The sequence below is a fragment of the Perognathus longimembris genome, chromosome 8 (assembly GCF_023159225.1).
Source record: "Perognathus longimembris pacificus isolate PPM17 chromosome 8, ASM2315922v1, whole genome shotgun sequence".
Classification (NCBI taxonomy): domain Eukaryota; kingdom Metazoa; phylum Chordata; class Mammalia; order Rodentia; family Heteromyidae; genus Perognathus; species Perognathus longimembris.
Genome location: NC_063168.1, coordinates 44,753,401 through 44,770,855, shown reverse-complemented (window position 1 = coordinate 44,770,855; position 17,455 = coordinate 44,753,401). Strand labels below are relative to the sequence as shown.

Sequence of the window (17,455 nt, the reverse complement as noted above, 5' to 3'; positions counted from 1 at the left end):
TCTCCTGAGTCCTCAGAGATGGAACTTGGGTCTCTCTCTCTCTCTCTCTCTCTCTCTCTCTCTCTCTCTCTCTCTCTCTGCCTTTCTCTTTGTCTCTCTCTTTCTCTCTCTCTCTTGTTCTCTCTGTCTCTCTGTTCTTTGAGTTTAATACTGTGTACAACCTTGGAAGGAGCCAGTTTGTCCAGTTTAATCTCTAGCTAGAGATCTTCAGTATTCTCTAGGAGGGCTCTAATATTCCCTTTCAAGGAAACTGATAGATTTGGAAATTCTTGCTTATAAAAACTCATCAACTGAGAGACATTCCCATAATTAAAGGATTCTTTGTCCTACAGAAGGATTCACTGCATGAATCATTTAAATAGCAAATTCTTTAAATGAATGGAAAATTGGGTTCTATTGATATTCTTTATTTGAAAGGCAGGTATTACATAAAGCAAGTTATACAAATGACAACTATTGGGCCTTCACTTTTCCTAGTATTTTTTTTTTTTGAGTGAAAGCTGATCATCATCTAAGGCCCATAGTAGGAGTAGTATCAGAAGGAAAGGGGAGCCAGGGAAGAAATCCAGCATTTATCTGAAGTCTCCAAAACCTGGATGTGATCTCTGGTCACCTTCTGAAAGTCTTTACCTTTCCGTCTGCCTAACAAATGGCAGTGGTGAAATATTTTCACTCACTACCTTCTAATTATTTAAGAAAGCCATCCATATTATTGATTTAAGAAAACTAGAAACATCCATCTACTCTCCACAGACCATTAGTTTATTGCTAGAAGTACACCCTGTATTAGTTAGCCCTTCATTTTCTTGACCAAAATACCTGACATAAACAATTTAACAAAGGAAGGAATTATTTTTGCTCATGATTCCAGGTGTCGTTCCATCATGGCAGGGAGGGCATGATGTAGTAAAGAATTTCACATCATGATGGCCAAGAAAGCAAGGAATAAGGAATACAAGAATAGACAAGGCAAGTTTTAGCTCCTAAAGACGCAACTCCAGTGACCTACTTCCTCCAATGAGCATTTACCCACACACTACCTTCTATCACCTTCCAATAATGTCCTCATATTATGCATGCACTTAAGAATTAGTCTATTCATCAGATCAGAATTGTCAGGACCTAGTCATCTCTGGAAACACCATCACAGACACCTCAGAGGTGAGCTTTACTAAGCCTAGGAATCTCTCAGTCCAGTCAAATGGAAAATCCAAATTAACCATCACAACCCTGACTTTTAAAATGATATAAAACCAGAGGACAGTAACGAGAAATCCCAGCCAGGCAAAGCTTTTGTGCCTAATGAATTTGTTGAAATGGTATGGGTTTATTTAATTACTTAAGTTCAAAAGAATGTGAATGTTTTGTATTTATTACATAAGATCTTGTTCTACATTTAATACATTTAAGAATTTCTGTGTTCTTCTCAAACCTGCTCAATAATTATAATAAACTTGTTTTCATCTTAGAATGAAAAAAAAGTGGCTTTCCTGCTTGATTTTAAACTTCAAGATTTTCCAGGGCCTAAATTGACTTAGTTAAAAATCTACTTCATTAGAGAAACTATTTTCCTTTATTGACCTCACATCTTCAGCTTTTATGTAAAAGGAGCAGCTGCTGTGATCTTAACTGAAATATGAAGTCAGTATAGATGGACATTCAATAGATTAAGTTTTATATCAGAAAAGTTTGGGATGCTTCTTAAAAATATAGCCAAGTGACTTTATTGCTCGGTGACTATCAGAAACTGTTTATTAGGCGCCTGAGTCAGAGTGAAGGGGGTGCTTATAGGTCCTTTGATCCAACCCCTCACTTTACAGATGAAGGTGAAAGGACTTCCCTGAAACCATGTGGCAATTCAAGGGCAGATCTGGACTTGAACATAAATCACTTCTTTCCTGGTCTAGTGTGGTGTTCTCTACACCAGTACTGTTTGATTGGGACTTGTTGATACACCCCACTAGACAACCTATTGTGCTTCCTATGAGACTCTAACCTTTTGAGAGGAGCCATCAGTCTTCACCTTGAAGACACAGTTCAAATTCCTGTTCTTTCATGAAGCTTTGAGGCCTAGCACTGTGATTGTGATCTTTCTCTATTTTCTTCTGTGCCTATAGATTTTGCTATGTTTTCTCTCCTATCTTATTGAGAGTTTTCCATGTACTTATGTGATTACACTGCCTCTTATTTCCAGTCCCTTTATTTTTCAACCAATGCCACTCTTGGCCATTCTTTTCTCTGCCTCGACTACCATACCCTAATTGGTTTCTCTTCACTCCATTCTGTTTTTCTCTGGTCCAAACTATATTCCTCTTCCTGACAACTCCCAGTGTGTCATTCTAGTGCTCACCTATCTTCTATGCCTCTCCTTGGCTTATCTAGGTCTCTACAAATGTTCCTTGCATTCAACTCTCAGTCTTTATTTGCTTGTTGTATTCACCTACTCTTTCTACACCAGACTTTTTTTTTTTGCTGATGGGGCTTGTGCTCATGGTCTGGGCACTGACTGACTGTCCCTAAGCTTTTTTTTTTTTTTTCAAGGCCAGCACTCTACCACTTTAAGCTACAGTGCCACTTCCAGTTTTCTGGTGGTTACTTGAAATAGGAGTCTTGGAGACTTTCCTGGCCCAGTTCTCAGCCCCCTGAATAGTTGAGGTTATAGTTGTGAGCCATTGGTGCCTGGCTCCTATGCTAGACATTAACATCCAATATGGCAGCCACTAGTCACATGTGGTCACCAGGCAATTGAAATATGACCAGTCTGAAGTAAGATGAGCTGCACCTGTAAAATGTTTTCTAAGCTTTGAAGCTTTGGTAAGAAAACGGTTGCTGAATCTCTCATTAACAGTTTTTGGTATAGGTTTTATGTTGCAATGACATCACACAGATTAAATATGATAAAAAAAATTCACCTTGTAATCCCTTTTTTTTAAAAAAAGATGTGGTTACTAGAAATGTAAACGTCTGTGACTTGTATCTTCTTTTTTCTTTTAACTGGGTAGGAATTCCCAAGGTCAATCAGACTGTTGAGGCTTCTTTTTTTTTTTTTTTTTGCCAGTCCTGGGTCTTGGTTGGACTCAGGGCCTGAGCACCGTCCCTGGCTTTTTTTTTTGCTCAAGGCTAGCACTCTGCCTCTTGAGCCACAGCGCCACTTCTGGCCATTTTCTATATATGTGGTGCTGGGGAATCGAACCCTGGGCTTCATGTATACGAGGTTAGCACTCATGCCACTAGGCCATATTCACAGCCCCCTGTTGAGGCTTCTTAAACTTGCTTCACATTCCCTGCTTCATTCACACTGTTCCTACCATCTGACACATCTCTACCTTTCTCTGCAGGTCAGTTCAGATTCTACCCCTGGTCCCGATTCTACCCCAGATATGACAGCTCGTACTTCCTCTGTTGAGCAGCACAGACTTTGCAGCCGCATTGCCTGGCAATAAAATCATAGCTTCCTTCCAGACCCAAAGAATATATGTAATTGTAAAGTCTGCAGAGTTTTGAGATCATAAAAATGTTTATATAACATCTAGCACAAGACAGGAACTCAGTAAGTGCTGTTAATTCACAGCTGCTCTCTGTCAAAGATTTAAGCTACTGGGGCTATAGCTCATGACAGTTCCACTGCCTTGGCAGGAAGTTAGACTGGGTGGTTTTCAGCACCTTGGAAGGGACTCTTCTGTTTTGCATGAGTCACACCCTTAAGTCTGCATAATACCTATGCTTGTCCTTGACTGTTGATTTTGTTGATTCTCCACTAGTTTTAGATAGAATTTATTTAATTTATCACTCATTCATTTGCAGCACTAAGTTTTAAGTTCAAGGCTTCATGCTTGCTAGGCAGGCACTCTACCACTTGAGCTTACTTCTCTAGCTCATTTTGCTGTTTTTTTTTTTTTCAGATAGGTTCTTGCTTTTTCCTATGGTTGGCCTGGACTATGATTTTCCTATTTATATATCCTTCTGTAGCTGGAACGATAAGCACATTTCATCACATCCAGGTTTTTCTATTGGGATGGCTCTTAAGCACTTTTATGCCCAGACAGGTTTGGAGCCATAATCTTCCAGATTGTCGCGTCATGACTAGCTGGGATATGGGTGTGTGCTGTGGATGCTTGCCTCTTAGTGTTTTTCTTTAGGGCTTAGATGTCTCTTGGAAGTATTGCCTAATAGCCATTTAGGGAAATGATTTTTAAAACAAACAAACAAACAAATAAAACTTTTCATTAAATGTTTCAACTCTAGGGAGCTATTCTGTAGGGTTTACTTTTGCTCATTAATTGAAAAAAGTTCAGTCAGTTGGAACTCTCCCATTAGAAAGTGCAATCTCAGTGACTCTTCCAAGACCTTATTCCAGAACATCCAACAAGCTGCTCTGAAGAGTTTATGAATTATTGTATGAGCCAAGATGTGAAGAAGATTCCCTGGATAATAGACTTTCCAAGTCATTTGTGCTACCACTAAATTAAAAATATAAAGCCTCAGAGCAAAATGGCAAACATTCTGTGAGCCCTGACTCAAAATCCATTTAAAGTTTTCTAAAGACACAAAGCAAAATAACCTATTCTACCCCCTAAACTAGGATTCTCTGAGCAATAATATAACATGACAAGAATAACTCTGGTAAATAAAACTACATGTTGAATTCTCCCTGGGGAATGTCTGTGTCATCTGTAATGATTTCTCAAAAATATTTTTTCAGAAGTGGAGAATATTATGTTGTCAGGGCGTGACATTGCAGTTATGCTTCAGTTCTTTCATTACAAGTCCTTCGTTCCTGACACTTAAGAAATTCTTTTGTTTTTGAGGGAGCATGTAAATGATCACTTGCAATTGATATACTGCATACTTTTAATTACTCTTGAGGATTGGTTTGAAGTTCTTGAAACTACTGGTATGTGCGCCTTTATTATTTTTTTTTTACAAATTCACTTGCCCTGGTAGATAAGGATTTGTGTGATTGCTTAGCTCAAGAATGCCCCCTTCTCTATGAGCATGTTATTGCTGATTGCATCATGGTGAAAAATATCTCATTGACTGAGCATGTTTGCTCTAGGTTGAAGAGGGGTGATATGTATGTGCTCTGGCTAACCAGGTTCTCTTTCTTGGGAATTTAAAAGGAAAGGGAGGAGGAATCTTTGGAATTGCCCCTTCCTACCTTTTTTGATGGAAATACTGGTGATTGAACTCAGGTCCTGGGCACTGTCCCTTAGTTTTTGTATTTAAGGTTAGTACTTTACCACTTGAGCCAAACCTCCACTTCTGGCTTCCAACTATGATCCTCAGATCTCAGCCTTTTGAATAGCAAGGATTACAGGCATGAGCCACTGGTGCCTGGCTTGAACTAGCTCATTTTTAAGGTGGAATCTAGAGAAAATCTCTGATCTATCACTAAAATGCCAGATTCTCTTTGGATCGTGCCAGCATATTTTTACTCCCTTATCCTCTATGAAGTTCATCTCTTATGATTAAATTTTGTCAGTGTTGATTTCTGATGCTTCTAAATAAGAGAAATATTCATGAGAAGCTTATCCTAAATTTCCATGGTGAAGTAATTTACTGTGCCACTGACTGTGTGTCCATAACATAGGGCACATACTGGTTGGTGTCAGAGTGAGAACAAAGGCTTCAGACTGTGCTAACGCACTCATCTCTTTAATCTGGTGTCAAAGGCCAGCCCTGAGCTCATGAGAACCACATGTGCTCAGCTGTCCCTAGCGAGGGGGGCCTTAGAGTGCTGACCTTCCACCAAGGCTTCTTTGCTATTCTAGTGAGAAGAGAAGGCTCCTTCCTCTGAGCTCTACCTAGTTTATGACCTTCATCTAGTTTTTATCACCTTCTACATTCCCTTCACTGCAGTCTTCTGAGGACTTGTCCTTCCTCTCCCATGGCTGGAGGATGGTGAACTCCCAGAGGTCAGGGGCTCTGGATCCTTCTTCATGCTATCTTGCACATTTCAGTGCATGAGTTCCAAGTGGTCAGCAGGTCTGACTTGAAGGTTTCTTTCTTTCTCTCTTCCTCCCCCTTCTATCCATTCCTTCCTACATGCTCCTTTTGGAGAAAGCACTCTGTTCCATCACTTAAGGCAGTCCTGAACCTGAACTGTGTGTGTGTGTGTGTGTGTGTGTGTGTGTGTGTGTGTGTGTGTGTAAGAGAGAAAGACACACACAGATAGGCAGACAGAGAGACAAACAGAGGGACAGAAAATATGAGGTTTTGAACTCTGGTCCTCATGCTTTCTTTTCCTTTCTCTCTGTCTCTCTCTGTCTCTCTGTCTCTCCGTCCCTCCCTCCCTCCTCCCTCCCTCCCTCCCTCCCTCCCTCCCTCCCTCCTCCCTCCCTCCCTCCCTCCCTCCCTTCATTCTTTGTTCATTGTGGTGCTTGAACTCATGGCTTGGGTGCTGCCCCTGAGCTCTTTTGCTCAAGGCTAGTGCTCTACTACTTTGAGCTTCAGTTCCAATTCTGGTTTTTGAGTGGTTAATTGGAGATAAGAGTCTAATGGGGACTTTTTTTTGCTTGATATGGCTTTGAACCATGGTCCTCAGATTTTAACCTCCTGAGCAGCTAGCATTGCAGGTATGAGCCACCAGCATCTGGCTTGATCCTCATGCTTTCTAAGCAGGTATTTTTGCTGGTTATTTTTGTGATGAATCTTGCTTCCTGCCTGATGGCACACCTGGGGGGGGGGTGCTGTTCTACCTATATTAGGATTCTACGTAGCTAGGACAACAGGCATGCATTCAAGATAACAGCTGGCTCTTCATTAAAAGGAAGGAGCCGTTCACATTTTTCTGTTGCTGTTGGCCTTTCAACTGTACCATGAGTCTTTTAGTGTCATGAGTTGCTCAGATTATGGGTATGAGCCACTGGTGCCTGGTGAGCCGAAGATTTTCTTTGTCTAGCTTGAGGCTAGACATTGCTCAGGTATGATGGGAAGCAAAAGGAGAAGACTCTTGTATGCCTTACTGGGAAGATACAGCTGAAAACGTTCCATCAGTGTGAGGAGTGATGTTTCAGAGATGGCTAAATCTGGACTGAAAAAGCCAGAATATTAGACTTCAGGAAATAATGAGCTGTGATATTTTGAGATTCTGTCTGAGTTACCAAAACTGATCTACTAGGCTTCTCACTCAGATGATAGATATTTAGTTCCCAACCTCATGTACAGACTGTGGGTTTTTGGTCCTCTTGGAATCATTCAATTACTACTTTGCCATTGTGTGAAACCTTGATTTCCTGCTACTTTTTACCTTTGTTATCTTGTTTGTCCTCACTGCAGCCAGCCCCACTCAGAGATAGCAATCATCACATCCCATTTCCAGACAGCACTCGCTCACACCTGCATTGCAAATTAGTGGAAAAGGGCCTGGTGTTAGGACCTGTTAGCCCATGTTTGTTCTGCTGATCAATTCAGATAATTTGGGGGCTGTGTTGTATCCTGACTTGTCACACCAGTTTTTGTGTGTCCATGTGACTATGTCACACACAGGCTTTTATCACTGTGGGCTCAGAGATGCTGCCTGCTTTTGGTCATGAGGAATTGGGAACCCAGGAATCACCTCACTGCATTCAAGTCAAGGACAAAGGCCATGGCAGCAAGTTGAGTTCCATTTCTAAACTGGATTCCTGTGAGTTTGGCCACACAGGGCATCTGTGGGTGACCTGCAACCTGAGAAAGGTGGCATCTCCCAGTGGGGAGGCAGCTGGGAGTAAATGAGGACCCTTGTAGAGAAGCTGCGAGAAGCTGCCCATCAAGGCATACAGCCCACCTGCTTAGAGGATGGGATTAAAAAATATTCTCTTCTTAAAAAACAGTACTAGGGCTGGGGATATAGCCTAGTGGCAAGAGTGCCTGCCTCGGATACACGAGGCCCTAGGTTCGATTCCCCAGCACCACATATACAGAAAACGGCCAGAAGCGGCGCCAGGGACGGTGCTCGGGCCCTGAGTCCAAGGCCCAGGACTGGCCAAAAACAAACAAACAAACAAACAAAAAACAGTACTAATGAGAAATTTGCTAAATTCTCCATTAAAATCTGTATTTTTCTCAAACCAAAGGGAACTGCGGGAGCAGAGAAGTTAGGTCCAATGGAGCTAGCTGCCTCCTGTCTACAAGTGAGCAACCAGGGCCTATCTATAGCTCTTTGCCTCATAGATTGACAAGTGTCACCCTTCAAGAGATCATATTTGGGAAAGAGACTTTTGTTGCTTCATTACAAGAAACAAAGACATATTGAAGGGCTTGGGCAGAAAAAAGCTGTGGGAAAAGGAGCAGAAATTGAGTTTTGAATTGGTCAGAGTTTGGATGGAAAGAGGGGAATAATGACAAAAAGCTCCAGCAGTCATTGCTGTCAAAGAGAAGTTGGGTCCAATACCAAGGGGCATTGAACCTTATTGGCCACATACTTCTGTTGATCTTTGAGAGGCTCAGTTGTTTTTCAGTGTCCTTCTAGGGACTATTTTTCACTTTTCTCCAAAGTGTGATTTTTTTTTTTTTAGCTAATAAAATCAGATCATTCCAGAGTTTCCTAGAAAGAATCTGTTTATCTGCACATTTGGGCTTAAGAATGGCCATTAAAACATGGCTGGGAGGGAGGGCTGAGGCAGAACTGAAGTTCAAGATCAAACTCTCCTTTGGGCCTTTGCTTCTTGAGAGGTAAAGGAGAGTAGAAAATACACTTCCTGAAATTTGGGATCATTATTACTTGTTTGGTTGTTCTAACGGTAGGGGGTGCTGAAGGTAGGGTCTAGCTATCATTGTAGAGCTTGGAAGGCTCTGTTTCTGTCTTATGGATGCTTTTCCTGGGGTACCTTGCTGGTGCTTCCCTCACAAGCAATGTCAGGTGTTTCCAGCACTGAAACCTGTCTCAGCTGCCCTGGTGTTTTTGTTTGTTGCGTGTTTGTTTTTGGTTACTTTGTTTTTGATGAATTTTGGGTTAGGGATCAATTCCTCTCTACTAAGTATAAAACAAACATTGAATTAAAATAATCTAGACAGGGGGAAAAGGATAGGGGGAGGGGGGAATGAGAGAGGAGGTAACAAACAGTACAAGAAATCTATCCAATGCCTAAAGTATGAACTGTAACTGCTCTGTATATCAGCTTGACAATTAAAAAAAAAGACTAAAAAATAATAATCTAGACAGGTTATACTAATGTGAGTAAACTGTAGGCATGTCTTTTCTGAAGCTAATATGTCTACTAATTCCTTTGCAAGTCATAGACTAGCAGCCTGCCGATTATGGGACGTAGACACTAACATAACACAAAACACAAAGAACTCCCTTTACTACCCAGAACACCTTCTCACCTCCTCATTGTCTAAGGTGGAGAGTTAAAAATTGACATTTAGATAGATGTGATACACATGGCAGGCAGGTTTTCTTTCTTTTTTGCCTTGGTCTATTCTTATTTGGCTGCCTATTCAGTGTAATTATTGAGTAGTTCAATAAAGTGTTGAATCATTATACATAACAAAATTCTGGGAATCTTCAGTTGAATAAGACCTCTTAAAATGTGTTTTTCACAGCACAATAAATAATAAAACAAGGGTAGCGGGAGAATATTCGCCCACAACTACCATCCCAGAAGGTATCTGGCAAGAATCTAGAGATATTTTGGGTTATCATCATTTGGGAGAATAGTGCTATTAGCAATGAGTGGTTGGGGGCCAATGGATGCTGCTAAATAGCCTACCATATGTGAAACTGTCCCCACAACAGTTATCTAGCCTCAAATGTTAGGGTGCTAATGGTTCAAAAACTTGCCCTAGCAGAAAAGGCACATATTGAACAAATGGTTAAATTATAATTATTTTGTGTCAGTATTAGGGCTTGAACTCAGAGCCCAAGACTGAGCTCTGAGTACTGTCCCTGAGTTTTGTTACCTAAATGTAGCTGATCCTGTACCATTTAAGCTACAGTTCCACTTCTGGCTTTTTGGTGATTATTTGGAGTCTCTCCTTTCCCAGGCTGGTTTTGAATTGTGATCCTCAGATCTCATCCTTCTGAGTAGCGAGCATCATAGGCAGGAGCCACTAGAGCCTGGCAAGAGTAACTTTTTTTTTCCTTGCTAGTCCTGGGGCTTAAACTTAGGGCCTAGGCACTGTCCCTGAGCTTCATTTTGCTCAAGGATAGCACTCTACTACTTGAGCCACAATGCCACTTCTGGCCTTTTCTGTTGATGTGGTGCTGAGGAATCGAACCCAGGGCCTCATGCATGCTAGGCAAGCACTCTATCACTAAGCCACTTTCCTAGCCCTAAGAGTAACGTTTATTAGTCCAAATTACATACTGAGATTTCTTTCTTTCTTTTTTATTTCGCCAGTCCTGGGGCTTGAACTCAGGGCCTAGGCTCTGTCGCTGAGCCTCTCTGTGCTCAAGGCTAGTGCTCTATCACTTGAGGAACAGAACCATTTCTGTCTTTTGTGAATAGTTTATTGGAGATAAGAGTCTCACAGAGTTTACTGCCTGGGCTGGCTTCGAATGCTGATCCTCAGATCTCAGCCTCCTGAGTAGCTAGGCATGAACCACTGGTGCCTGACTGAATTTTTCTTTCTTTTTCCTTTTTGTACAACCTTCTAGAGAAGCATGTAGAAGGGAGACTTCCTCTTTCTTCTTTGCTTTTCTAGGCTGCTTAAAGCTATGGTTCTTCTACTTGGGCTCCCCCCCCCCCTTTTTTTTTCTTTTAAGGCCCAGCTTCCTCACTCTTTGCCCATGCAGCCTTCCCTTGGAGGTTGACCCTTTCTCTGAACTCCACAGAGCAATGTTGTCTCTCTCCTCCACTTATACCAGTCTCCTAGGTGTGCTTTGCCTATACCATGAGCTCCTCTAGGAGAGGAAGGAGCCTTCATAGTTTTATGTCTCTACAGCATTGAGCACAATTCTGGGCTCTGATTTTCACTACTTAGCAGGCACAACATGTAAAAAATAAATTGCCACAATTATTATTAGCATTTTCCTACTAACAGATTTTTCAGAAACTGCTTCCATATCAAGCAGATCAACCTTTCTGTTGTCATAGAGACAAAGATCTTCATATAACTATGTGCAAGGTAAGGTCCCCCCACCCCCTTCGAGTTGCCTGGAACTAATAAGAAAAAGAAGGAAAAGAAAAATTTTATATAAATGGTTTTTGTTTCAGTTATTTTTGCCCCAATTAAAATGAGTGAAAATGTTGGAGACTATTTCTTGTATCATGTACTTTAAATACTTACATTTTTAATGAAATGTGGGAGGGGTGGGAAGATAAGAACAATGTGAACATTGCCATTTTCAAAATATTTTAAGTGGTAGCCTTGTCAGTGATAAGCAATTATAACCCATGTACCTTTTCCCTCCTTCTACTGAGACAACACAATGTCTGTACTCTACTTTAGGAAGTAGAAACACCAAGACCTGAAGAAATTAAAGCAGAAAGTGAGGGAAGCTGAATAATTTTAAGATGTACTGTGTGGTGCTCAACTTCCTCCAAATCTCAGATTTGGTGCTCCTCTTTTCTCAGTAGAGCCAAACCCAGCGGATAAGTCAGTACACCTCGCTTCTGGATGCCTTATCTTAATATCTCAGCTCTCTTCTGTTTGTGAACTCTTGCTATCTTGTTATCCACAGCATTTTGCCACCTTGTAATGATGGTTTCCTGTCTCATTTACTTTTCACCAAGAATGGATATCAGCATGAACCTGTTTTCTTTTCCTGTCTTTGCTTCCATATTGAATTATTCTTTAGCCATCCACCTTCTTTTGTTGGGACCCAAACCTATTCCAATGCTAAAATTAACCCTTCCCTTGATTCTGCTTCTCTCCTGTAACCAGTATTAATCTCCCCTCCCCCTGTATGTCTTTAGTCTGTCCTTTCCCATAGATTCTTTCTTCTTTTCCCATTTGAAGAAAAAAATCTTCTATCCTGCTTATTTTTCATCTGTCTGTGAGTTTGGGGTTTTTAATTTTATGCCTCTTTATTTCGCACTAAATGGGCATTGTATGTATGGGATTGAGGTGGGGTAGGGAAGCACATGGCTCAAGGAAGTCTGTACTTCTAAGGAAAGCAATGCCTTGTTCTCAAATAGCAAATAGAGATCACCAGGGGGAGTTGTTACAATGAATACTGGTAGGCCCCCCTTCACCCCCCCCCAGATTCTGTTTAGTATGTTGGGCATGGATTGCTAGTGTAGATCTTTTGTTTCCTGGGTTGGATGGTGATTCATGATGGCAGATTAAGAATGATTGCCTTGAAGCAACAACCCTCTGGTTTCTTCATTGGCATCTATCTTGGATGTTAGATGTTACATGGATATTAGATGTACTGTGTTGTACCAAAGTGATCCTGTTTCAGCCCACAGAGGGTCCAATCTTCACAAAGTTCTCACCTGAAAGACTCAGTCACTTCCCATTCCTTCCCCATTCCCAGCTATAGGGGACTCTTTGCCCACTACCAAATTTGGAGAATTTGGGAATATTTATATATATTTTTAATCAAGGAAGAAGTCATTTTCTTACTAAGACAAGCAAATAAAAAAAGATAAAGTGCTATCTTTGTAACTCAATAGCGTTGCAAGGGACCTTGAGCAAGTTATTTTATTTCTTTGGATCGCACTTTCTTCTAATCAGTGTAAGTACTCAGCAAGTGAGAAAGGCTGCTAGTGGTATAATCATTCATTCACAAGAGCAACTCGGGAGTGTTTGTCACCGAAGGACAAGGGCAGGAACTCAGAAGTCAGGTTCCATGGATTTGCTGATTGATTGAAATAAATTCTAGAAGCAGGATCCTCACCTTCGGGGAACCGAGCTGACAAGATAATTAATGGGAACTAATTAATATAAACCCCTCAACCCTTAAACTGTTTCAACCACAATGATTCCCAGAAGGCCATTAACTTCCACAGGGAAGAAGAACTCCTCCAGTGAGCAGGCCCCTGACAGGCTGCGGAGGGTCCAAAGGGATGCGAAGGGGCTGTCTCTGCACAGAATCTCATCATCCCAAGCAGTTAGAACAGAACAAGGTCCTCCAGCAGCTCCGTGCTGTTTGGATACCTTTGCGACTCTTCTCCTCCCAGCTTTCCTTTCCTCGTGCAACAGTTGTATCAAGATGCAAAAATATAATAAAAAATTCACCCACTTAATGTGTACCATGTCATTTTTTTTAAAGTATGCTCACATGCAACCCTCACCACAGTCTGATATTAGAAATTTTTGTATCACCCCAAACCTGCACTCATTAAGCAGTCCCCTGTCCCCTCCCTCCCTTCCCCACCCTGCAAGCCCCTGGCAACTCCCCGTCTGCTTTCAGTCCATCTGGCCATTTCATGTAAACAGAATCACGCAACAGGTGGAACAAATGAGACTTGACGACACTCTGGCATCCTAGTAGTGAAGACCTCATCTTTACTCCGTGACTCTGGGAACTGCTTTCTCCATCCACTTGAGGATGTGTGCATTCTCCCAATTTCCTTTCTCACTGATTAGCCAAGATGGCTGGAAGAGCAGCTAAGCGCTGCGTCTTCTCTCCACCACGCAGGCTCACCTAGAGACAGGTGCGCCTTGGTTTCCAAAGGTGAACCTGCGAGCATCTCTGCTTCCCGACCCCCAGATCCCCACATTCCATTCCTAGAAGACCCCAGGGAGCCTGCCTGGCTGGACAGGACTCAAAGTTCAAGTCAGGTTTCTGCCCCGCAGAACCCACGTTCGGCTGCAGAACATCACAGCGAAGCTTCTTCTAGCAGCTGGAGAGTCCTAGGCCTCCTGGGGCTTTGGGAGTAGCCCTAAGCGCTCCTACTCGCCCGCTCCCCCCCCCCCCCCCCGGCCTGGAGCCTCAGGATGCGGAAAGTGGAGGATCTGGGCTCCTAGGGGTGCTCAGGATGGCAAGGAGCCCTCACTCTGGTGTCTGTCTCATCACGCTAAAGGATGGGGAAGTTTGCTGGGGACACAGCGTCTGTCTCCCGCGTCCAGCAAAGAGGACAGGAGAAAGGAGAAGGGGAGCAGGAACCAGAGAGGTGTCCCCGTGGGGGGCCGCGGTGGCAGCGCCGCCCTATACTCACAGTCGGGTGAGGCCCTTGCGCGGGCCGGGGCAGCTCAGCGCGCCGTCGGGCGCACATTTGCAGGGCTCCGGGCAGAGCGCCCCGCGCAGCGATCCAGACAGCGGTGGCCGCAGCAGCAGCCCCACCAACATCAGCGGCAGCCACAACGCCCGCGACCGCCCCATGGTGCCCAAGTCCGTGTGCCGGCGCCTGAGGCTGGGCCAGTGTTGCCGCACTCTCTGCCCGCCCCTCGGCTTGCCCTCCCACCAGGCGGCCCCGGCCCGCCCTTCTTCCTCGTCCCCTTCCTCTCCTCGACCTGGGACGGTGGCCAGCTGCCCCATCCTCTCGCTGCTTTCCCTGACCTGCCCCGTCCTCACCATCTGCAGAGGGCCTACGTTTTAGGAAGCAGAATGCGCCGGGGAGTTCTGGATTCGGTTCCTTCTCTCGCATCTGGAGTGGGCCATGGCACTTGCCTACTTCACACTTGCCTACTTCATCAGTGAGAGGCACAAGGCTACTTGCCATGCCCACACCAGATGGGGCGAAGCGCCAGCCCAGAGGCTTCTCCTGTCCTTCATCTTCCACTCCAGGTCATTTCCCCTACTAAATACGTCCGTGCTGCCAGTTATCTCTCACCTCCTCATGTCCCCTGCGACATCTCTTAATAGGAACTGCGCTCCTCTTTATAACCAAACCAAGGCATTTGGGTCTGTCCTGTATCTCCACTATAGACTCTGAAATCCTTGAGAGCGAACTCCAATTCAGGTTGATTTTTGTATTCCTTCTGGTTTTTACATGATCGGGACTTAAAGATTTGTTGAATCAATGAATGAACGAATGAAATGGTTACATTATGCACAGCAGTAGCCCCGGGTGGAAGATTCAATGTACGATAGACCCTCACTTCTTGCTAAGCTTCATATCAAACTAGCAGGACATTTACAACAAGAAAAATGGTGCTCTGAGATGTACACAATTTCCCTGAAGTTACCCAGGTTGTAAGTAGAGGAACCTGGTGTGAAATCTTGTCTCTCACCTATGGGTCTTTCACAGCAAGGCTGAAACACTGCTATGTGATCTCCATAGCAAGAGATTTAGAAAGGAGATCAGACTGTACTTTATGGGGATGAATCATGTCTCCTCTAATCTGACCAATGAGCCATTGTTCCTCCCAAGGATTCTGTATGGACTCTAGAAAGCCAAGAAATTTTACAGGAAGAGGTGCACTTTGTGAGTTCTCAAGACAGGAAACAAAAGTCAGTTCTTAAGGGGCTACTGGTCAGTGGTTTCTTGCCCAAGGATGGCATATTATTGTTATTTTTAAGAAATCATTTGACTTTCCCCACACTGTGCTTCATGGCATGAAATCACTGCTTTTCTGTGTAGTAAGGTCTTCTCTTAGAATTTCCCAGTCAGCTGAGTGACTTGTCATACTTCTATAAAGTTGCACATGCTGCTGCCAATGCCTGGAGCAATTTTCGCTTCCATCAGCCCATTAGGTAAATTCCTGGATGTTCTGTGAACTTCTTTTGATTCTGGCTTGTAGTTGTGGCCATAGCACCTGATCCAATAGCTTGCAATATAAAACATGGTACTTATGGGTATAATTTTGTTTTGCCCTATCAACACATCTGAATATTCTGAGTCATAGCTCCCTTATGCTCCCATAGTGTCCACATATATGTCTGATGAACAATAGAGGGATTAAATAAAATTCAGGCTCAGTAAATTGTATGGGAAGAGCTTAATAACAATACTTGGTTTATTCTCAACCATTGTGGACTTATCTGCCTAGGTAATTAGCCATGAGCACTTTGGGGTCATGTTGTCTCACTTCTTTTCAGTTTTGACAGATTTTGGTCAAGAAGCTGAGGTAGCACTAGGCTTTTCAACAATTGTATATTTTATTGTCTACACTGGTGGAAGAGCTGTTTATTTTGTAGTATACTGTAGTGGAGGGACTAGGAACTCAGGACACTTGGCATTTCTGATTGTTATCAGTAATGTGACTTTGCTTTTCTTTGGGTTCTTCATTTGTAGGCAGAAGGGTTAGTTAAGGTTCCTAATTATTAAGGTTCTTCTATCACTAAAATGCATGGACTTACATGAACAGCTTCCAAAGTAGTGCTGTGGGAAGAGTAGAGGAATTAAATAATATTATTAACTTATAGCTTCTCTTGGAAATAAGATCCTGTTTATATGAGGTGGGATTCTTCATGTGGAAGAGAGCTCACAACCATAATGAGTTTTCATAAGATTTTGCTATCTATGATTAATTTTACTTGGATCTTAATTATCACCAGTCAGTTCTGGCAATGTATCCCTTATAAGAAAAATCACATTGAATTGTTTGTTTTAATCATAAAAATTGGTTACAAGGGGATATATCTTCCCTATTCATTAACATATGACCTATTTACAAGGGCATATTTCTAAATCCAAGGAACTTTGGCCCTATATCACTATATTTATAACTACGTTTGTCACCTAATTTCAAAACAGCGTGACACATAGAATTGATAATTATGTTTTACTGACAAAGAAAAATTCATGGAATTCACTAGTTTATTCTACTTTAGAGAAATAGAAATATCTGATACTATACAAGAAATCCAATAGACTCTTCCACCATTTTATTTTCTTCCTGTGCTGGTACTGGGGTCCCACATTCTCACTTGGCTTTTTCTCTCATGGATGATACTCTACCTCTTGACCTACACCCCCACTCCTGGCATTTTTGCTGGCTAAATGGAGGTAAGAGCCTCATAGACTTTTCTGCCCAGGGCTGGCTTTGAACTTTGATTCTCATATTTCAGCCTCCAGAATAGCTAGGAATATAGATATCATCCTTTGAGCCATCCATATCTGGCTCCCCCTCCCCAAATTTTAGAACAAAGTTTCTCATATTTTAGGGCACTGAAATATTTTTCAAAAGCATCTTTGGACTTTCTCCATAAGATCATAATTCAGAAATCTGCATCTTTAAATTTTTTTATTGTCAAACTGATGTACAGAGAGGTTACAGTTTCATATGTTAGGCATTGGGTACATTTCTTGTACTGTTTGTTACCTTCTCCCTAATTCCCCCTCCCCCTTCCCCCTCCCCCTTTTCCTTTCCCCCCATGGGTTGTTCAGTTGATTTACACCAAACAGTTTTGCAAGTATTGCTTTTGTAGTCGTTTGTCTTTTTACCCTGTGTCTCTTGATTTTGGTATTCCCTTTCAGTTTCCTAGTTCTACTACCAGTATACACGGTTTCCAATGTACTCAGATAAGATACAGAGATAGTGCAGGTACAACCACAGGAAGGGGATACAAGAGGATCATCAATAATAGAAGCTACGGTTTCACATTGCATGTTGAAAGTAATTACAACAGTGATATAACAGTTGTTTCCATAACATGGAGTTCATTTCACTTAGCATCATCTTATGTGTTCATAAG

General features: G+C 42.4%; 1 protein-coding gene across 1 annotated transcript in view; it reads right to left on the bottom strand.

Moving 5' to 3' along the window:
• The window catches only part of Lhcgr (luteinizing hormone/choriogonadotropin receptor), a 61,297-nt gene extending 46,944 nt beyond the window's left edge, over positions 1-14,353 (bottom strand). The window contains exon 1 of the mRNA XM_048352219.1: positions 14,034-14,353. Within this exon, the coding sequence (XP_048208176.1) occupies positions 14,034-14,353 (320 nt within the window). The remainder of the gene's footprint in view (positions 1-14,033) is intronic.
• Between the last annotated feature and the right edge of the window lie 3,102 nt (positions 14,354-17,455).